This window comes from Eumetopias jubatus, unplaced genomic scaffold, assembly GCF_037043125.1.
Source record: "Eumetopias jubatus isolate StellerSeaLion01/CBP00866 unplaced genomic scaffold, mEumJub1_p1.0 scaffold_1, whole genome shotgun sequence".
Lineage (NCBI taxonomy): Eukaryota > Metazoa > Chordata > Mammalia > Carnivora > Otariidae > Eumetopias > Eumetopias jubatus.
Genome location: NW_028274807.1, coordinates 133,774,120 through 133,796,477, shown reverse-complemented (window position 1 = coordinate 133,796,477; position 22,358 = coordinate 133,774,120). Strand labels below are relative to the sequence as shown.

The 22,358-nt window shown below is 38.2% G+C and overlaps 1 protein-coding gene and 1 pseudogene across 1 annotated transcript; both read left to right on the top strand.

The window, feature by feature from the left end:
• Nucleotides 1-213: 213 nt before the first annotated feature.
• On the top strand, nt 214-22,229 carry PP2D1 (protein phosphatase 2C like domain containing 1). The gene is made up of 3 exons (XM_088023150.1): nt 214-242; nt 7,984-9,047; nt 21,430-22,229. The coding sequence occupies exons 1-3, from the start codon at nt 214-216 to the stop codon at nt 22,227-22,229; spliced, it is 1,893 nt and encodes a 630-aa protein (XP_087879276.1).
• Nucleotides 11,193-12,358, top strand: LOC114205566 (heterogeneous nuclear ribonucleoprotein D-like pseudogene; annotated as a pseudogene).
• Nucleotides 22,230-22,358: the final 129 nt, after the last annotated feature.

Genomic DNA, 22,358 nt, shown 5'->3' with positions numbered 1-22,358 from the left:
AAAGAGAATTCTGACCAAGGTTCCAGGTGATGTAGTGAACATTCCACACAGAGAGGTCTCCCATCACATCACTGGGACCCCGCCCCCCACCACTGCCACAGCCACCACCACCATAGCCACCTCCACTACAGCCATCACCATCACTATCCAAGTTGGAGGAATGGAGGCTGGGGAAAGGCCGTAAGAGGAGGTGAAGGGAGGTAACAATTCCAAATGAGCAAGGAAATTAATAGTGCTTTCAGGTAAATTGTCTTCATTTCTATTGGATGACAAATGTAGTCAATGAACATTTTTTTAAAATTCCAGTGTAACTAACATACAGTGTTAGATTTGTCTCAGGTGTACAATATAGTGATTCAACAATTTTTTTGGTACAGATTTATTTATTTATTTGAGAGACAGAGAGAGAAGGTGAGCGGGTGGAGGGGCAGAGGAAGAGGGAGAAAGAATCTCCAGCAGACTCCACAATGAGCACGGAGCCTGACATAGGGCTTGATCCCACGACCCCGAGATCATGACCTGAGCTGAAATCAAGAGTCGGACGCTTAACCAACTGAGGCGCCCCAGTGATTCAACGATTCTATACATTACTCAGAGCTCATCATGATAAATGTGCTCTTAATCCCCCCATTTTTTGTTTGTATCCAAGCGTTATTAGAAAGCAAACACAATTATGAGAAACCGGAACACTCAGGGGTGGCTCAGGCTGAATACATTTGATAACCCTCACTGGGAGAGGGCTGAAAACTATTTGGTAGATTCCCTAAATCAGTAAATCAGATTCCTATGTAAATGATCCAGGCCACAGACAGACAAGTAGGATCCCATAGTGAGTCTAGGAGATGGGACACTGTGAAAGGTACCACCTATTTCCCCCATCCTCCCATCAACTGCCCCTCTGGTAACTGTCAATTTATTCTCTATAGTGAAGAGTCTATTTTTTGGTTTGTCTCTCTTTTTTTTCCCTTTGTTCATTTGTTTTGTTTCTTAAATTCCACATGTGTAAAATCATATGGTATTTGTCTTTCTCTGACTGACTTCACTTAGCCTTACACTCTCTATATCCATCTATGTTGATACAAATGGCAAGATTTCATTCTTTTCTATGGCTGAGTAATATCCCAATATATGTATAGATAGATAGATAGATAGATAGATAGATAGATAGATAGATAGATCTCACTTTTTTTAAAGATTTTATTTATTTATTTGACAGAGATAGACACAGCAAGAGAGGGAACACAAGCGGGGAGAGTGTGGGAGAGGGAGAAGCAGGCTTCCCGCTGAGCAGGGAGCCCCATGCGGGGCTTGATCCCCGGACCCTGGGATCATGACCTGAGCCGAAGGCAGACGCTTAACGGCTGAACCACCCAGGTGCCCCTATATCTTACTTCTTTATTCACTCCTCTATCAGTGGACATTTGCGCTGCTTTCATAATTTGGCTATTATAAATGATGCTGCAGGGACGCCTGGGTGGCTCAGCCGTTAAGCATCTGCCTCGGCTCAGGTCATGATCCTGGAGTCCTGGGATCGAAACCCACAATGGGCTCCCTGCTCAGCGGGAAGCCTGCTTCTCCCTCTCCCACTCCCCCTGCTTGTGTTCCTTCTCTCGCTGTGTCTCTCTCTGTCAAATAAATAAATAAAATCTTTAGGAAAAAAAAATGATGCTGTAATAAACATAGATGTGCATGGATCCCTTTGAATTACTTTAAAAAAAATTGGGGGTAAATACCAGTAGTTTGATAACTGGGTCATAGAATAGTTCTATTTTTAATTTTTGAGGAACCTCCATACTGTTCTCCACAGCGGCTGCACCAGTTTGCAATCCCACCAACACTGCACAGGGATTCCTGTTTCTCCACATCCTCGCCAACACCTGTCGTTTCTTTTGTTTTTGATTTTAGCCATTCTGACAGGTGTGAGGTGATATCTATCTCATTGTGGTTTTGATTTGCATTTCTCTGATGATGAGCATCTTTTCATGTGTCTGTTGCCCTCTGTAAGTCAATGAACAATTTTATCTACAGTGTTCTTTTTCCTCCACTTTCTTAGTTATCAAATGAAATCTTGGCTTCTTGTTAGACTATGTACATGGGGAAATGATATATTCTTCTGACTACCTTCTACAAAGGAGGACTTCCATCCCTCTCTATACTCTTATTCTGCTATATTTTTCATGTTAGTACTTACTCCCATCTGGTATTACATGTTCATATGTTTCTTTTATGTATTGCCTTCTTATCAGAATATAAGCTTCATCACAGCCCTGTTTTGTTTACTGCTGTATCCCCAGCAAATGAAACAGTACCTAGCATATTGCAGACACTGAAGCATTTGTTGAATGAATGAATGACACATTATATTGTAAGAATAGTTCCATGTGAGAGAGAACTGTTTTATGGCTATTTCCCATATACAGAAAAATAAACTTCTGGTATGAAGGATTGGCTCTAAGTCGAATCACAGTGGTAAGGTGCCTTATGTATTGTCCCAACAGTTCATCAGGCCTCAGGAAAACTGCATCCTTTACATGAACATTACCAAATAATAGCAAATAAAAATATTTGTTATACATTTTGGCCAGAAGAGCTTAATAGCTTTGCCAGCTCTCATTTCTCCCCCTACTTCTCTGTTTGCCTGTCCATTTCCTTCAGTGGGTCCTCTTCCTCCGGCTAACTAGTCATTCCCTCAGATTTGCCTTCGACCCACTTGTTGATATCTCTCAACTGTGAGTTTTTCTAGGTCGGCTTCTCAGGTGTCATGATGCCACTCCTGGCTACATAAGGGGTTAGGTCCCTTGGCGGGCACTGTCCTGGACTTCATCTGACCTGTTTAATTCTTTGTGTGAGCACATGAATGGCTCTGCAAACTCCTCCCCTCAAGGCTTCAAGCCTTATCTATCTGTGCATCGTCAGCATATGTGTGGACAGAAGTTGTCCTGTGGTAGGTATTGAAGAAGTGAATGGGTGCTGATCATATTTGTTGATGAGACTGAAGTGTTTATTAGTGAAATTGATATAATTTTGGCATTTTCTTTTAAATATTCCAATAAAGTAATAGAATGAAATAAAAAAACAAAATGGCTGAAGACAAAGATGAAACAAGAATGGACAAATGTTGATAATGGTTGAAGCTGATGATGGGCATATGGGGGCTCATTATAGTCTTCTATTTTTGTGTACTTTTACATTTTTCTGTTAATAAAAACACACAAAAATTTGTGGCTGAGGCAAAGCCAGGAAGGCCTACTAATATGCTAACAGCTTCAGAAGCATTTATGAGGTGAAATTTGTAAATAAAATTTTACAATAGGAATGAGTAGCTATATTCAATACAGTTGTGCCCTTCAGGGAATTAAATACAAATAAGGAAAACAGCAAAACATTTTAAACTTTTCAGAGCTTTGCTTGTTTAATTTTTAATCATATTGCCATATGTAAACCATATATGAACTTTGCTAAAGCCCTTTGCCAATTACATGGTACTCCATCTTATTTATCATTTTTCATAGAAAGTTTTCTTCCCTCGAAATAAGACTTTTGCATAGCATATAGAATGAAAATTCTACTGGGAAGAATCTTAAAGATTTTTGCCTATTTTCTCTAGCCATAAAGTATTACTTTACTTACGCATTCATTTTTTTTCAGGAGAATATTAAATAGTTTGTTGATTACACATGATAATGGATGATACACAAGCTTTAATCCCATCTATAATTTTATCTGATACCATAATTCAATTTAGATATATTGCATAGGATGTGCCAACAATCATATTAATAACCAAATAAACTCCAGGACTTTCCTTGGGTGACCCTTTTAATGGTGAACTCCAGGTCACAACACATTAACTGTCAGTTCAACTACACCAAGGTTTGTGGAGACAACGGCTTCTGTGCCCAAGCAGGTTGCAAATCAATTTCGAATGGAACCTGGCATCACCCTGAAGGAATTCTAACTTCACACTGTTGGGGTAGTATTCCAAGATGGCTTCAGAGTAGACTAACTTTACACAGCACATTTAAAAAAAAGACACATTTATTCAGCGTCATGATCAGACTATTACATTTAGCAATCAACAGCATGGGTGCAAAAAAAAAAAAAATCTACATCAAAACCCTTTGTTGGAATGCTTTACACTTTCCACAGAACAGAAACTAAAATAACCTGTTATACAATTAGTCACAAATACAGTCCTCGAGTTTTTTGCCCGTACACATGAGTATTGTCTAAAACATGTCTTCTTTGTAGCAGCTAGGCCCTGCCACCACTGTGCTTGGCTGAGTTCACAAATCTGTTGTAACCTGTAGCTTCCCTATCACTTCTCTGGCTCTCCTCTTCTGCTAAGCTTTGTTTCCTGGCAGTAATTAAAACCTTCTGCCACTGCCCTAGCTACTGCTGATGCTGGAACCACCATAGCCACCTTGGTTTCGTGGTTTGGCAAAGTATCGGCCTCCACCACCATAGGGGCCAGAGCTTCTGCCTCCAAAATTTCCTCCTTTCATGGGTCCAAAATTTGAGGATTGATTGTTGTAATTGCCAAAATCATTATAGCTTCCGCCACCTCCAGAGTTGCTTCCATCATTACCAAATCCGTTATAGTCATCCCCACGGCCACCATATCCACCACCACCTCGACTGCCACCAAAGCCCCCTCGACCACTGAAGTTCCCTCCACGACCAAAGTTGTCATTCCCACCAAAACCACCTCCACGACCACCACCAAAGTTTCCAGAACCACTTCGACCTCTTTGGCTGGATGAAGCACTAGCCATCTCTTGCTTAGATAGGGCTTTCCTTACTTCACAGTCATGGCCATTCACAGTATGGTATTTTTGAATGACAATCTTGTCTACAGAGTCATGGTCATCAAATGTTACAAAAGCAAAACCTCTCTTTTTGCCACTGCCTCGGTCAGTCATGATCTCGATCACTTCAATTTTCCCATACTGTTCAAAATAATCTCTTAGATGATGTTCTTCAGTGTCTTCTTTAATGCCACCAACAAAAATCTTTTTCACAGTTAAGTGGGCACCAGGTCTTTGAGAATCTTCTCTTGAGACAGCCCTCTTTGGTTCCACAACTCTTCCATCCACCTTGTGTGGCCTTGCGTTCATGGCTGCATCCACCTCCTCCACAGTGGCATACGTGACAAACCCAAAGCCTCTGGAGCGCTTGGTGTTTGGATGTCTCATTACCACACAGTGCGTAAGCGTTCCCCATTGCTCAGAATGGCTCCTCAGACTCTCATCGGTTGTTTCAAATCTCAAACCTCCGATGAAGAGCTTCCGCAGCTGTTCAGGCTCTTTGGGAGACTCTGACTTAGACATGACGGCGGTGGGAGGGGAGACTTTAATGATGCTTACTCTGCGGCGTCCACGGGCAGAAAGGAGGCATTCATTTTTTTTTAAAGATTTTTATTTTATTATTTATTTGACAGAAAGAGACAGAGCAAGAGAGGGAATACAAAGGGGGAGTGGGAGATGGAGAAACAGGCTCCCCGCTGAGCAGGGAGCCCGATGCGGGGCTCGATCCTAGGACGCTAGGATCATGACCTGAGCCGAAAGCAGACGTTTAACGACTGAGCCACCCAGGGGCCCCTATGCTTTCATTTTTAATTTACATACGTTTCTCAAAATTGTGTTCCATTTTTTCAAGTCTTTATTTAGTTATCTCTACACCCAACGTGGGGCTTGAACTCACGACAGCCAGGCGCCCCTAAATTGTGTTTTATTTTATATGTCCAGTTTATTATTATTTGTTAAACTGAGTAACAATTGTAGCAAAGCAATGATATATACAATTTACCACAACATATTAATAAATACATATAACACAATTCTGAAACACTCAGATTCAGGTACTGCTATTAAAAAAATCCTCACCCAGGGCACCTGGCTGGCTCAGTCGGTAGAGCATGCAACTCTTGATCTCAGGGTTCTAAGTTCAACTCCCATATTGGGTATAAAGATTACTTAAGAAAAAAATCCTTTCCCATTAATTTACTGATTTTTTTCCTTAAATTAGTTTTATATAGAATACATTGTCCCCTAAACATTACAATTTCATGTCTTCATGTGATATGTTTTCATCTGGTACAGTTCTAAGTGTCCTTTCTGCTTAGGGTAGAAGGAGCCGGCACTTTTTGAATGTCCCCTTTTGCCAACTGCCTCACCATTTATCTCATTTGATGCTATAAATAATCCTACTCATTTACAGATAAGAAAGCAGATGTTCAGAGAAGCTTAATAACTTGGCTAAGGCCATATAATTTGTAAGTGGAGACAGATTTTTTTTTTGAAGACAGTTTCTTTTTTAAATCCAAACTCTACATTGTTCATAGTATATTGTTTTGTCTTTCCATATTCAAACTTGCAATATGAGGCCATGACTTAGTATTGAGTAATAATGGCAGATTCTAGGTTGGTATGCAAAATGTGACTCTTATTTACATTTCAGAAAAGATGACATATATATTTTATATGTAAATATATTTATGTAAGTAATGTTAATACTATTAATATATTATTATATAATTATATGTAACATAATATATTACATTAATGATATACTTATATTAATATATAATGTATATAATAATTATAATGTATTTATATATAATAACAAGTACAATATATTATTAATATATTACAAAATATCTTACATATACATGTTTGGAAAGATAGATAACAGGCCATTAACCGAGACTGGGATTTGGGAGGCGGAGGCGAGACTGGGGAAACAAGGAGAACACTCTTTCATTTCTAGTTTGTGTCTTCCTGTCTTGAACTTAAAAATGATTATGCATTACTTTTATGCTATTAAGAGATATTATTATTATTTTGTCATTAGTACTAAATGGACTCATTTCTTATTTTAACAACTATCAGCATTTTTGAATACCTTTACTATGCTTGGAATGTTTTAAGTCCCTATGGGCCTCAGACATTCTTCTTGTTGTGGGCCAATCTAACACATCAAATGTACTCAGATCAAATACAACTTCTATGAGTTGAGTTGAAGTTAAATATAACTTACATGACGTTGAGTTGAAGTTAACAACATGTCACATGTCATAAGCATTTAAAGCTACTAACTTTGATTTTTTAGGTTTTAGAATGTTTTTTTTAAAGATTTTTATTTATTTTAGAGAGAGAGAGCACACAAGCAGTGGAAGGGGCAGAGAGGGAGTGAGAGGGAGAGAATCTCAAGCAGACACGGTGCTGAGTGCAGAGCCTCATGCAGGGCTCAATCCCACCATCCTAAGATTATGACCAAAGCCAGAACCAAGAATTAGATGCTTAACTGACTGAGCCACTCAGGTGCCCCTCCTATTCATTTTCCTGTGAACCCTTTAAGTAGAAAAAAACAAAAGTATTTTCAGCAACATAAAATGGAGTACAAAAATAATTATGCTCAAATTTTAAATCAAATACCTAGGTGTCAAGCATGTACCTTCACATGCCTGGGATACAACCTTGTGCTGATTTCTGAGTATTTGCTCTTAGATTTCTAGTTGACTTTGTAGAGACTTTGCCTAATTTTATTCAGGCATCCACAGTTCAGTCACCAATTTTTTGAGTACTTCTACTGTGTGTTTTTTTGGGGGAATGATAGAAAGATGCATCAGGATATTCAGTGGTAGGCTCACATAGAATCGTGAGGAACTAAAGCAAATTGCAAAGACAAGGGTCTGCTTGAAAGGACTTTCACTGTGTTGGGGCACATGGGTGGCTCAGTGGGTTAAGTGCCTGACTCTCCACTTCGGCTCAGGGCTCAGGTCATGATCTCATGAGTTGAGAGATCAAGCCCGGAATTGGGCTCTGTGCTCAGTGGGAGTCTGCTTGAAGATTCTCTCCCTATGCCTCCGCCAGGTGTTCACTCTCTCACTTTTTATGAATAAATAATAAATAAATGTTAAAGAAAAAAAAGACTTTCAGTGTGTCATTCCTGTCATGTCATTATATTTTGTCTTGTTTGCAGAGTGTTTTGGAAATCAAGGGAATGGAATGTGAGAAAATCAACATTTGATTCAGTGAAAGAAATCCCACTTTCCTTGAGAAGAAGGTATTTTAGAAGGATGAAAAAGAACAGACCATCAAGAGGCTCTGAAGACCATGAAGAGCAGCATGATCAAATGATCACATTTCCCTGTTCCATATGCAAGCATGAAATTGATCTACCTGAAATTTTCCTCCATAAAAAGCTGCACGTGGCTCTGGCCACCCTGGGGTTTCAATGGATGGGTGGAAAGAAACCCGCGCTCCCACTGATTTCCATCCAGAGACAGTTTATAATCACTAAACTATTGTCATTTTCTATATTCACTGAAAAAATCCTACAGAGCATTAATAATGCTTTTGAGCTACTTTGGCAGAAACAAATCCCAGCATACTATAAGATTATTGATAACATTCACAGGAGTTCCATATATTCTCAAACAATCTGTCATGTATTGATTAAGGGTGTGGCCGTTTGTGAAGATAGAAATTCTACATGGAAAGTTGACATGAATGATAAATTCACTGTGGTGAATAACTTTGGCAATAAACCTGACGTGTGTTTTTTGGGTTTGTTCGATGGACATCATGGTGCCTCAGCGGCAGACTTGACATCAATGGAACTTCCACTTTTACTTCTCCATCAACTTTCCAGATTTGATCCTTCCTACCAAATGACTCCTGAAGAGCAAAACGTAATCAAATCCTTTCACACAGTATTTAGGGAGGAATACATAGCTATAGAAGAACTTTTTTCCTCCATAAAGAGAAAGAGAAGAACGGTGAAATGTGAGTATGAGAACATACACAAAGCGTTTGCAAAAGCATTTTGGAGAATGGATAGACTTTTACGTCTCGGAAGGAATGAAGTATCCAGGGTTCGATGGAGTGGCTGTTCTGCAGTTACTTGTATATTGGAAGGCAATATTAAAAAACCCTATGCTAACAAGAATTGGAAAATCAATAAGGGTGATGACTTGGCAAAGAGTTTCCCTTCCCAGATGATGCCACAAATAATGTCTGGAGTACTCCATATTGCAAACACTGGTATGTACATGGAGTGGTACACATTACACACCTTACATTTATTTTTTATTCCTGGCAGCAAAACTTCTTTTGCTTCCAGAGCTATTTAGTGGCCTATGATTTAGTGACTTATTAATGCCTTGAAATTCCATTGACTAATTTAAGAAATGACCAACAATCACATTTAGATGCAGATTGCAGGCACAAAAATAATTGAAATTTTTTTCCCAAGAAGGAACATATATGTAATAATTTGACAGAAACATTAAATTTTCTAAATGGGGTAGCAATACAGCCATAAATAAAGGCAAAGCAAACATATTACATTTGCTTAGATCTGAATGAAACAAAAAACATTTCCCATACCTCCCTTTTCTGGGAGAATGGAAAGTTCTTCAAGGATTGTTACAAGTCTGGTTGTTTAAACTGGTCAGTCACTCTGATAATGCATTTGCGATAGGTCACTTGTGCTCACTGGCCAAGTAGCATCAATTTAATTTTAGAGAAAACAATAATTTGTGCCTCAAGTTTATAAGCATATATTCTCTTCTCCAAACATTTGGCTGTATTTTTAAAACTGTATTTCAAGAAGCAATCCTTTCAGTGCTAAAGGTCTACCTTAGGAGGTTGCCAAAATGGAAAGCCTATACGTAAAACATTTTTAGCAAAGTTAAGCTGAGTTCCATGACATGCTTCATTAGGTTTCCACTACCCCTTTCATCAATAGAGTTATTATTATTATTTTTAAGTGAACCCTACCCCCAGTGTGGGGCTTAAACTCACGACCCTGAGATCAAGAATCTCATGGTTTACCGACTGAGCTAGTAAGGTGCCCCTGTATAGAGTTGTTACTATTATTACTTTTTAAGATTTTATTTATTTATTTGAGCGAGAGAGCAAGAGAGAGCATGCGCAGGGTGAAGGACAGAGGGAGAAGCAGACTCTCTGCTGATCAAGGAGCCCGATGTGGGACTGGATCCCAGGACTCCGGGATCATGACCTGAGCCGAAGGCAGACACTTAACTGATTGAGCCACCCAGGTGCCCCTAGAGTTATAATTAATAATAGTGTCCATTTATTGAATATTGAATATAGCCTAATTTTTCATTTAGTCTTATGAGAACCCTGATATCGAAAGATATCCTCTAAGTATTGTTTGTTTTTAATGTGTTTGGCATATAACATTGTGCAAGTTTAAAGTATGTTAATATGATACATTCATATATAGTAATATGATTGCTGTTTGGGTGATAATTAGCATTTCTATCATGTTACATAATTATCATTTCTTTTTGGTGGTTGAAACAATTAAATTCTAGTCTCAACAAGTTTGATGACTATAATACAGTATTGCTCTCTATATTCCCTATACTGTGCATTAGATCTCTAGGACTTATTTACTACTTGCTGCAAGTTTGGACCCTTAAACACCTGTTCTATCTCCCACCACCCCTCTCGTATCTAGGTGTTGTTACCCCATTTTTCCAGATAAGAAAAGGGAAGCTCAGAGAGGTGAGATAATTTGTTCAAGGTCTCGGAGGTAATAGGAATTGGAGCTGGGAATCAAGCTCACAATGTCATGCTGCATCTGAAGGGAATTGTTTCCACAACCTGAGGAGGCTGGCCCTCAGCGAGTGGGACGATGTGTCTGAGATGGCTCCAAACAAAAACCAGATAATCAAAGACCACTACAATGTCAAGGCCCCTGGGTATCAGCCTGTTTCTGATCTAGCTCTAGTTCTTTTTTTTTTTAATTTTTTTTTTAAAGATTTTATGTATTTGATTGACAGAGACACAGCGAGAGAGGGAACACAAGCAGGGGGAGTGGGAGAGGGAGAAGCAGGCTTCCCGTCGAGCAGGGAGCCCAATGCAGGGCTGGATCCCAGGACCCTGGGATCATGACCTGAGCCGAAGGCAGACGCTTAACGACTGAGCCACCCATGCGCCCCTCTAGCTTTGGTTCTGAGCCCAAGATGAGTACTCCAGATTAAGCAATATAAAGAAGTCAAGTCCAATGCCAGTTTCCTCAGCATTTTTGTCACTTCTCAGGCTTTATGCTGAGGTTCCAGATGGCTTCAGAGCCGGTCTATATTATGCATAGTTTTCAGATTTCACACCACTCTGGGAACTGACCCATATTCTTGGACGTGGGACATCCATTAGAAAATGTCATTACAGCTCTTCCGCCGCCATTTTAAATCCAGCTCCATACAACGCTCCGCCGCCGCTGCTGCCGCGACCCGGACTGCGCGCCAGCACCCCACGGCCGACAACTCCGCCACCATGGAGGACATGAACGGGTACAGCAACAGAGAGGAATTCGCAGAGGGATCCAAGATCAACGCGAGCAAGAATCAGCAGGATGACGGTAAAATGTTTATTGGGGGCTTGAGCTGGGATACAAGCAAGAAAGATCTGACTGAATATTTGTCTCGATTTGGGGAAGTTGTAGACTGTACAATAAAAACAGATCCAGTGACTGGAAGATCAAGAGGATTTGGATTTGTGCTTTTCAGAGATGCTGCTAGTGTTGATAAGGTTTTGGAACTGAAAGAACACAAATTAGATGGCAAATTGACAGACCCCAAAAGGGCCAAAGCTTTAAAAGGGAAAGAACCCCCCAAAAAGGTTTTTGTGGGTGGATTGAGCCCAGATACTTCTGAAGAACAAATTAAAGAATATTTTGGAGCCTTTGGAGAGATTGAAAATATTGAACTTCCCATGGATACAAAAACAAATGAAAGAAGAGAATTTTGTTTTATTACATATACAGACGAAGAGCCAGTAAAGAAATTGTTAGAAAGCAGATATCAAATTGGTTCTGGGAAGTGTGAAATCAAAGTTGCACAACCCAAAGAGGTATACAGGCAGCAACAGCAACAACAAAAAGGAGGAAGAGGTGCTGCAGCTGGTGGACGAGGTGGTACTAGGGGTCGTGGACGAGGTCAGGGCCAAAACTGGAACCAAGGATTTAAGAACTCCTATGATCAAGGATATGGAAATTACAATAGTGCCTATGGGGTGATCAAAACTATAGTGGCTATGGCGGCTGTGATTATACTGGGTATAACTATGGGAACTATGGATATGGACAGCGATGTGCAGACTGCAGTGGGCAACAGAGCGCTTACGGCAAGGCGTCTCGAGGGGGTGGCAATCACCAAAACAATTACCAGCCATACTAAAGGAGGATGTTAGAGAAAACAGGAGGAGATTGCTAAAGTTAACCCATCTTGCAGGACGACATTGAAGATTGGTCTTCTGTTGATCTAAGATGATTATTTTGTAAAAGACTTTCTAGTGTACAAGACACAACTGTCCAACTGTATATAGCTGCCAATTAGTTTTCTTTGTTTTTACTTTTGTCTTTTGCTATCTGTGTTATGACTCGATGTGGATTTGTGTTTATACAAATTTTATTTGTATGATTCCATGTTAAACTTCAAATAAATGCTTCCTTATGTGATTGTTAAAAAGAAAAAGAAAAAAAGAAAATGTCATTACACATCAGGGTTCTTGTAAAATTAAAGGAAGAATTATGAGACAGTGAATAACTAGACACTATCATTAAATGTCTAATTTCCTATGATTCACTACTTCCAGGATCACTGCTGTTTGGCTGGTTCTAATCTCCAGGTCAAATATTTGTTGGATCGAATTTTCAGGCTTACATAATTGTGTTAAACTGTTTTCATTTAGGCATCCTTCATTTTAATAGAAACAAATATGTAGGGAAAAATTCCAACTTGTGAAAAGGAGGTCGTGATTGATGATACAAGAGGGGCACCTGGGTGGCTCAGTCGTTAAGCGTCTGCCTTCGGCTCGGGTCATGGTCCCAGGGTCCTGGGATCGAGCCCCGCATCGGGCTCCCTGCTCAGCGGGAAGCCTGCTTCTCCCTCTCCCACTCCCCCTGCTTGTGTTCCCTCTCTTGCTGTGTCTCGCTCTGTCAAATAAGTAAATAAAATCTTAAAAAAAAAAAAGACTGCTCCTGAAAGTGATTTAGTTGGGTTACAAAAACTAAATTTTCACAGAAATTTATCAAGAGCATGTGTTGCATTTTATAAAACAAGACCTATAATTATAGCAAGGGAATTTATTTTTCCTGTATTTCCTGTACAAATTTATTTAAATTTGTAAAATACCAGTGTCATCACAACTTGGGAATTAAACAAAACAAAACAAAAACCTCACTATATAAGGAAACAGGAGTGCAATAATGAAACCATTGAATAAATGTTGTATTTGTGCATGTGGAAAAAAAATTTCAAAACTGATATTCTTGATTTTTTATTCTTAGCACTTCCCATTTATATTGCATTTTAAAATTTCTCTTGGTGCTCTCCTATTTTGCTTCAATTAATCTTCACAGAATTAAAACACTAACAAATGTATTTATACAGAATACATAATTACACTTTTTCCCTAACATCAAATAAACCACAAATTTTACATTTCTAATTAACCACACAAGTTCCTTATAAACATAAGGGATTCTTATTTGATCCTTGTTTTCCCCAGTGCTTTTATTTTTAATAGCTTTATTGAGATCACAAAGCACAAAATTCACCCATGTAAAGTGTACAATCACAGATGTGTGCAACCATTCCCACAGTCAATTCTAGAATATTTTCGTCCTCTTAAAAAGAAACCCGGTACCCTTCGGCAATCAGCTCTCTAACCTGCCATTTCTCCAGGTCCAAGCAACCACTAATCTACATTCTGTCTCTATACATGTCCCTATTCTGGGCACTTACGATAAATGTAATTGTAGAACTTGGGTTCCTTTGTGACTGTCTTCTTTCACTTTGCATGTTCATCCATGCTGTAACATGCATTAGTACTTCTTTCCTTTTTGTTGCTGAATAATATTTCACTGTATAGTTATGTCACATGTTGTTTATCCATTTATTCAGTTGAAAAACATTTGAGTTGTTTCTAATTTGTGGCTATTATGAATAATGCAGGCATGGACATTGTACATAAGTTTTGTGTGGACATGTTTTCACTCCCTTTGGTATATACCCAGGAGTGAAATTGCTGGGTCCTAAGGTAATTCTGCACTTTAACCATTTGAGGAACTGCCAAACTATTTTCCAAAGTGACTGTACCATTTCACTATCCTGCCAGTAATGTATGAGTTTTAATTTTTACACATTATCCCAACGCTGTCTTTCTGACTCTAGCCACCTTAATGGGTATGAAGTGCTATTGATTTGCAATTTTCTGTTGACTCATGATGTTGACTACCTCTTTTTGTGCTTATTAGTCATTTGATTATCTTCCTTTGAGAAATGTCTACTCAAATCTTTTGTCCATTTTTTTTAATTGGGTTACTTATCTATTGAGTGGCAAGGTTCTTTTTTATATTCTGGACACAAGTCCCTTATCAGATGTATGATTAGAAAATATTTTAATTCCATGGGTTGTTTTTTTTTTCCTCTTCCTTGTTATCTTCTGAAGCAAAAATAATTTTGATGAAATCCAATGTATCAACTTTGTTGTTCTGATGCTTGTAGTTTTGGTGTCAAATCTATGAGACCATTGCCTAATCCAAGGCCACAGAAACTTACACCAGTGTTTTGTTCTAAGATGTATAGTTTTATCTCTTACTTTCAGGTCTATTATCCATTTTGAATTAATTCTGTATGTGTCATGGGGTCGGGGCCCAACTTCATTCTTTTCTATGTGGATACACAGTTGTATATTATCTCTTTTACTACCTTCTTTGGAATTGATTTCTTTATTCCTATCTATCTCCTTTCTTAGGTTGTTAGCTATAACTCTTCGTTATATTGTTTTTTAGTTTATAGTATACATCTTTAACTTCTCACAGTCTACCTTCAAATGATATTATACCATTTTACATATAGAATAAAATCCTTTCAACAGCATAATTTTATTTCTTCCCTCTCAGACTTTATACTATTTTGTTCATATGTATATATATAAACTTGTCTCTTTTTATACAGATATACCTAGGAGGTATTGCGAGTTTGGTTCCAGACCACCACAACAGAGCAAATATTGCAATAAAGCAAGTCAAATGAAATTTTTTTTGTTTCCCAGTGCCTGTAAGTTATGATCACACTATATTGTAGTCCATTAAGTGTGCAATACGGTATGCTAAAAAGCCAGTGTGCATACCTTTATTGCTAAAAAATGATCATCATCATCTGAGGTCTCCATAGTGAGTTGTTACCTTTTTGCTGGTGGAGGGTCTTACCTTGACGTTGATGAGTGCTGGCCGATCAGGGTGATGGTTGCTAAGGTTTTGGGTAGCTATGGCAATTGCTTAAAATAAGAAAACAAAGTTTGCCACATCCATTGGTTTTCCTTTCATGAATGATTTCCCTGTAGCATGTGATGCTGTTTGTTAATATTTTACCCACAGTAGAACTTCTTTCAAAATTAGAGTCAGTCCTCTCAAACCCTGCTGCTGCTTTATCAACTGAGTTTATGTGATAATGTAAATCCTTTGTCATTATTTCAATGATCTTGGCAGATCTGCACCAGGACTAGATTAGATTCCATCTCAAGAGACCACTTTCTTTGCTCATCCATAAGAAGCGACTCCTCATCTGTTTAGTTTTATCATGAGATTGCAGCAATCCAGTCACAGCTTCGGGCTCCACTTCTAATTCTAGGTTTCTTGCTATTCCCACCTCATCTGCTGTGATTTACTGTACTGGTCTTGAACCTCTCTAAGTCATCCATGAAGGTTGGAATCAACTTCCAAACTCCTGTTGATGTTGATATTTGACCTCTGCCCATGAATCATGAATGTTCTTAATGGCATCTAGAATGGTGAATCCCTTCTAGAAGGTTTGAACTTACTCTGCCCAGATCCATCAGAGGAATAATTATCTATGGTAGCTATAACCCCATAAAAGTATTTAAGTAATGACTTGAAAGTCAAAATGGCTCCTTGACCCATGGGCTGCAGAATGGATGTTGTGTTAGCGGGCATGAAAATATCAATCTTGTTGTACATCATCAGAGCTCTTGGGTGACCAGTTGCCTTGTCAGTGAGCAGTAATGGACATTGTACAAGACCTATAATTATAGCAAGGGAATTTATTTTTCCTGTATTTTTCTGTATTTCCTGTACAAATTTATTTAAATTTGTAAAATACCAGAGTCATCACAATTGCTTTGAATCTTTTTTTTTTTTCCCCCTGAGCAGTTCATCTCAATAGTAGGCTTAAAATATTCAATAAACTGAATACATGTACCGGCATCCAGGCTTTGTTGTTGCATTTGTAGAGCATAAGCAGAATAGATTTCTTAAGACAATTCTTAAGGGCCCTAGGATTTCTGGAATGGTAAATGGGCATTGGTAAATGAGTGGTTTAGTGTATCTATTCCAGTATCTTTATGTCTAGATTATACATATTTGGTTTTTTTTTAAATATTTTATTTTAGAGAGAGGGTGCTCACAAGAAGAGTGGGAGGAGGGGGCAGAGGAGGAGGGTGAGGGAGAGGGAGAATCTCAAGCAGACTCCATGCTGAGTGTGGAGCCTGATGTGGGGCCCGATCTCACCACCCTGAGATCATGAGCTGAGCTGAAACCAAGAGTCTGAGCCACCCAGGCACCCCAGTGCATATTTGTCCTTGATAATTCCTTTTAATGAGGCCCCAGAAACTACTTTTGTACTAGTGATGCAAGCTTATATAATTGCTGAGCTTCATTCTTATGTGTTAAAATGTGGATATCCTTACCTTGAGGTTGTGAGGATTAAAGGAATCACTTGGTAACCTTGAGAAGGATGGGGGCTTGAGGTGGTCAACAATTAAGGAATTGTGAATAGTAGAAAAGTATTGGGTAAAGCTATGACTGGTCTCTGGATCTAGAATGAGCTCATCGGACAGAAAACTAGGTCACTAGGAAACAAAACTAGTTGCTGGTAATTATTTCCAGCCCCATCCTTTTTCTTTAAAACCTAATTCAGGTCCTGGGATGGAGTCCTGCATTGGGTGGGGGGAGGGTTCCTTGCTCAGCGGGGAGCCTGCTTCTCCCTCTGCCTGCTGTTCCCCCTGCTTGTTCTGACAAATAAATAAAATCTTTAAAATTCCAGAATCACCTTATTTTATGCAGGAAAGAAACCATATTCTTAACAGACACTGACATTTTATATGCTTTACCTTCCCTCTCTCCCTTTTTTGGGGTAAGTTGGTGGTGAACTCATATATACAAACCTGATTCTGAAAATACATTCAACAAATATTTGACCAATAGTTGAGACTAGTGTGTAAACTATTTTTAGGCTCCAGATGTACAATGGTGAATTTGAGTTTCATGCTCATACAGCCTACAAAATGAACGAAGGGATATTTTGAATAATTGATGAAAACTAGCTCCCCATCAGCAAGGCTCTCATACTGATCATCAGTAGGAAGAGTCATAAACCTGGTGTCCATGCATACAAATTCAGCCTTTTCTGCCAAAATTAGAGTCTTGCAAAAAAACTGGATATAGGTTGTTTCCCTGACCTCACTTACATACATTTCATTATGCTTCCAATTTAGGTATACCTCACTGATGTTTGAATTTCCCGTTTGTTCATGCTCCTTTTCAATTGCTTTTTCTTTTCCCCAGTAACTATTTCATTTCCCAAGCTTCAAGTTATTGCTCCTTACTTCTTTAAGCCTATAAATCTATTTCATGAGAATTTTTTTTTATAAATATGTCTGAAATCAAACATTTATAGCTTCATCTCAATCTTTTTTGGACTGCCTCTCTTCTGGTTTCTCCTTCATGGGACCCAAAGGGGGGAAAAAAAACTTTATCAAGTTTCAACTTTAAATTACTTTTTTTTTTTAATTAAGATTTTTCATTTAGGGGCACCTGGGTGGCTCAGTCGCTAAGTGTCTGCCTTTGGCTCAGGTCATGATCCCAGGGTCCTGGGATTGAGCCCCACATCAGGCTCTCTGCTCCATGGGAAGCCTGCTTCTCCCTCTCCTCCCCCCTCCCCATGCTTGTGTTCCCTCTCTCGCTGTGTCTGTCAAATAAATAAAATCTTTACAAAAAAAAAAGATTTTTCATTTATTTATTTGACAGAGAGAGACAGAGAGCACAAGCTGGGGGAGCAACAGAGGGAGGGGAGAAGCAGACTCCCCGCTGAGCAGGGAGCCCGATGTGGGGCTCGATCCCAGGACCCTGGGATCATGACCTGAGCCAAAGACAGACACTTAATGACTGAGCCACCCAGGCGCCCCTAAATTACCTTCTTAAATCTTCACAATAACCTTGACAAATAATAACATTGCAGGTGGAAAACTAACTCAGGGAAATAAAGTGACTAAATGAAGGTCACATAAAGTTGGAATTAAAGCCCAAACAAGTGTGTCAGATTCCGAAGTGTTTCCACTTCCCCATGCTATTTCTTTCAAACCAAGCTTTTTATTTCTGGTCACTCCTCATCCTGTATGTTTTTCTTCCATCACATATAATTTTTCTTCCTTTTTCCTCCACTTTTTAATAAATTTTCCTATTATCTTCAATAGTGAGTGGCTTTATCTGAAAAAAAATCTTGATCTTGCCCATTCAGATCTAGAATTCCCTTGTGATTCTAAGGTCACTCCAAAGTTTACAGGAGTACTTTTCATTTTCACAAGTTGAAGATAATCCAGCAATTAATTGCAGGAGGCAGTTGCATCGTTGCTCTCTGTATAAGAACACTTTGCCTGACTATACACGCCATCTTGAAAAAGCTTGAGTATCATTTCAAAGCAGTTTTTCTAATCCTCATATACTTAATGTCCCTCTTGCAGTAACCCTGTTCCACTTTTGTTCTGATAACATTTTCTGAAGAGCACAATCTCTCCAAACTGCTGAAGCTGGTAACTTTGTCTAGGAATTTGAAATATTTATGCCCAGATTCACAGAAACTTTTGGATAAGGGTCTTCACATCAGCTCACTGCCTATTCTCATTCCCTCTACAGAGATGTTACAGGAACCTTTCTTTAAAGCCAATCTTTAAATTGTCATGACCTGTTCCTCTCCCCTTTCAGTTCCCGAGACACTTGGACATTAACAGTGTTATTTAAATCTTCCTCCAATTTCCCATCTTCCTTGGGAAGATGTTCATTATTTTTGTTCATTATTCTATCCTAGCTTTCAGCTTAATGTAGTCAACTGCTTTCAACAACCCCATTTGCAGCTGACAACATATGTAACCTAGACTCAGGCAAAAAAAACATTACTAAACTTTGCATACAATTTTTCTTCTTGTTCCAATAGTACTCTTTCAAGGCCTGAATCTTTCTACTTCCTGGGCTGTGCGTGAATAGTTGAGATACAGTAGGTACCTCTCCTTCACTTTTTTCTTCATGCACCATTCACATAGGAAAGGATGTGAATTATTCAGAAGGTACTGTTTCCCTTTACATTAGGATAAACTAACTCAACTCAAAGTCAGACAGCAAGTAAATGGTAGAGTGAAAAGTGCAATGAGGATTTAATGTCCCCTCTTCTAGAAAGTTCTACTGTGGTGAGCCCAAGGGATGTCCACAATAGTAAAATAAGCCAAAATGGCATTTCCTACTATCTAGTAGAGCAATTGTGGGGGCGGGGGGGGGGGGGAAGGCAAACAGTGCGTACGGTTATGCTTGGCAATTTCTGCAGAGGTAACTAAAATAAAAATACCAGTTTACCACCTTTCCATTATAACAACATAATTGTATTGAATTATTTTCAAATCACACAACAGAGGAACAATACTTTTTCTTTTTGTTGAGTGGGCTTTGAAATGCCACATGCAAATAAAACATTTAGGAAGTCAGTGGATTTGACTATTCTGAGCTAAGTAACGCCCCTTGTGTTTTCAGAGCTATGGTTGCACTATTTCTGTGTATGTACACACATAAAAGAAACTTTCTAGTTTAAAAGAGGTATTGAATCATATGTCCTCCTAATAGAACATTCGATTTACCCAGGTGACATGTTCATTACCAATCCATGCTGCTTTGCTGGTACAGTAATAATTTACAACTCAGCAAAAGTCAAGAATTATTTTACTGATTTGCCTTCTGCAGTTTAAGTAAAGTGACGAGAAGAAAAGACAAGTTAATACAAAATATTAATAACCAAACCAGAGAGAAGTAAAAGGGGTCATGTAGTTTTAAGGACTATCACTTACCCAGTTCTCTGGTTTTAAAAACATTTTCCACATTCATCATCTTTGTAATTCTCATTATGTAAATGAGCCAATAGGCTCAGCCTATGCCTGACACTGATGCTTCACCAACTTAAGCTCTTTGGGTCCAACCATACTAGTTGTGTAAACTTTAGCCTTCTGAAATCTCAATTTCTTTACCTCAAACACAGGATTAGAATTGAACCCCTGTAGCAACAAAAGTCAGATTCCAGGCCTAGCACAATGCTTGAAACCAGATAGTCTAATGTAAATTTTGCATGATCCCAGGAATTTTAATTCTCAAAGGTACTTACTATTCAAACATCAACCCCATCTCAGAATAATTTATATACCCTCTTATAAATGATGACTCCATATCAAGAAAAACTTGCTTATGCTTAAATATACAATCATGTTCCCAAAAACTTGGGGAAAATTGCTTTCCTAATAAACTAAAACTCTGTGAATCCTTTTTTAATAAACCAAAGAAAAGTTGTGGTAGTACAACCATCCCTCAATCTGTTCAGATTATGTTTAGATTTTAAGATTTCAATGAAGCACACATCACAGGTTCATCTGAACCATGAATAAACTACAATCAACTTTTAAGACTTCAGTTTTCAAAGGGTTTAATGTTGTCTAGCTATTATCCATGTAATACATTAATAATACATGTTTTTTCTTTACAGGGCTAATTGATTTAATTTCTTTTTAATCACACAACATGAAACTAGTAAGACTGACATTAACAGTGGCATTCTAATTTTCTTCATCGCCCACACCTATATAGATGTGTTTAAGGTTTTAAGTTTTACCAGGTACAAAACTATCAACTCCACTTTTTTAAAAAAATCAATTCTTGTGTTTTTAATTAAAAAGGCATTTATTTAAACATTTTAAAAATGTCTGCCCTATGGAATATATGTTGGTCGTAAAAAAATTCAACTCTTGGCTCTATAAAATATTCAGAAGCTGATTCATAAAAAAAAAAAATCGATGGTTATTTTGTATCTGTAGTTTTAGTTATTTTAATATTAAGTGCATTACTTTAAACACTGAGTTACTTAAAAATGAGGGATAAACTGGCCTCCCAGTTTCAAATCTTAATTACCATAAGTTGCCCAGTAATATCAGTATTTCACAAATGTAAAAAATATTTTAAAATGGCCTATTTATGCACTGAAACACAGAATAGAGTTAAGAGCATACTTTATAATACAACTGGTGGTTAAATATCTAAGATCAATTTTTTCTAATAATCTTCTAGGTAACGTACAAGCAGTCTTATGCAGAAACGGAAAAGGCTTTTGCATAACGAAAGAACACACTACACGAAACATAACCGAAAGACGACGGCTACTTCAGAACGGAGCAATGATTAGTTCAAATGAACCATACGGGCTCCTAGAAGGGCAAATAAAAACCACACGAGGACTTGGATTTCATGGAAATCTCAAACTGAAAAGATCTATTATCCCAGCACCTCAAACTATCTCGGTCCCTATAGATGACTTATGCCAATTCCTTATCTTAGCTACTAATGGACTCTGGGAAGTTTTGGATACAAAGGAAGTCACTGCACTAGCAATGACAATGTTTCAAGTGTATAAAGAAACTTACTATTCTAACACACAAAATGAATCTTTACCATCCAAAGAGCCTTTCCTAATCTATGAACCAAGCAATTCTATATCAGAAAGTAATATCCGTATATTGTTTCAGTATAAATCTGAATCTACAGAATGTGTGTCAACTATAAATTCAAAAGAAAATTTGTTTGATTCAACATGTTTTAACCCTAAAAATGCACGAACATTTCCACCAGAAATGACTAATCATGATCTTTACAGTGAGAAAGAAACTAATGGACCAACAAGTGTAGATGATGTGTCCAAAAATTCAAGGGAAAAAGAATCACGCACTAAAAATTTCTATGAAGGTGTAGCCAAATATATTAGCCGTGAACTTGTAAGTGCTGCTTTAGTGGCTGGCTCCAGAGACAACATTACAGTCATGGTAATACTTCTCAAGGGAAGTGAGTATCAGTTTCTGACTGACAAAACATAAAGTTTTGATTATCCAGAGTACAAAAATGTAAAGACAATTCTTCAAAGAACCAGATATTAGGATAATACAACAATACCAAGTAAATAATTTTTAAGAATGTATTAAAGAAACTATAAAAGCATATTTTAG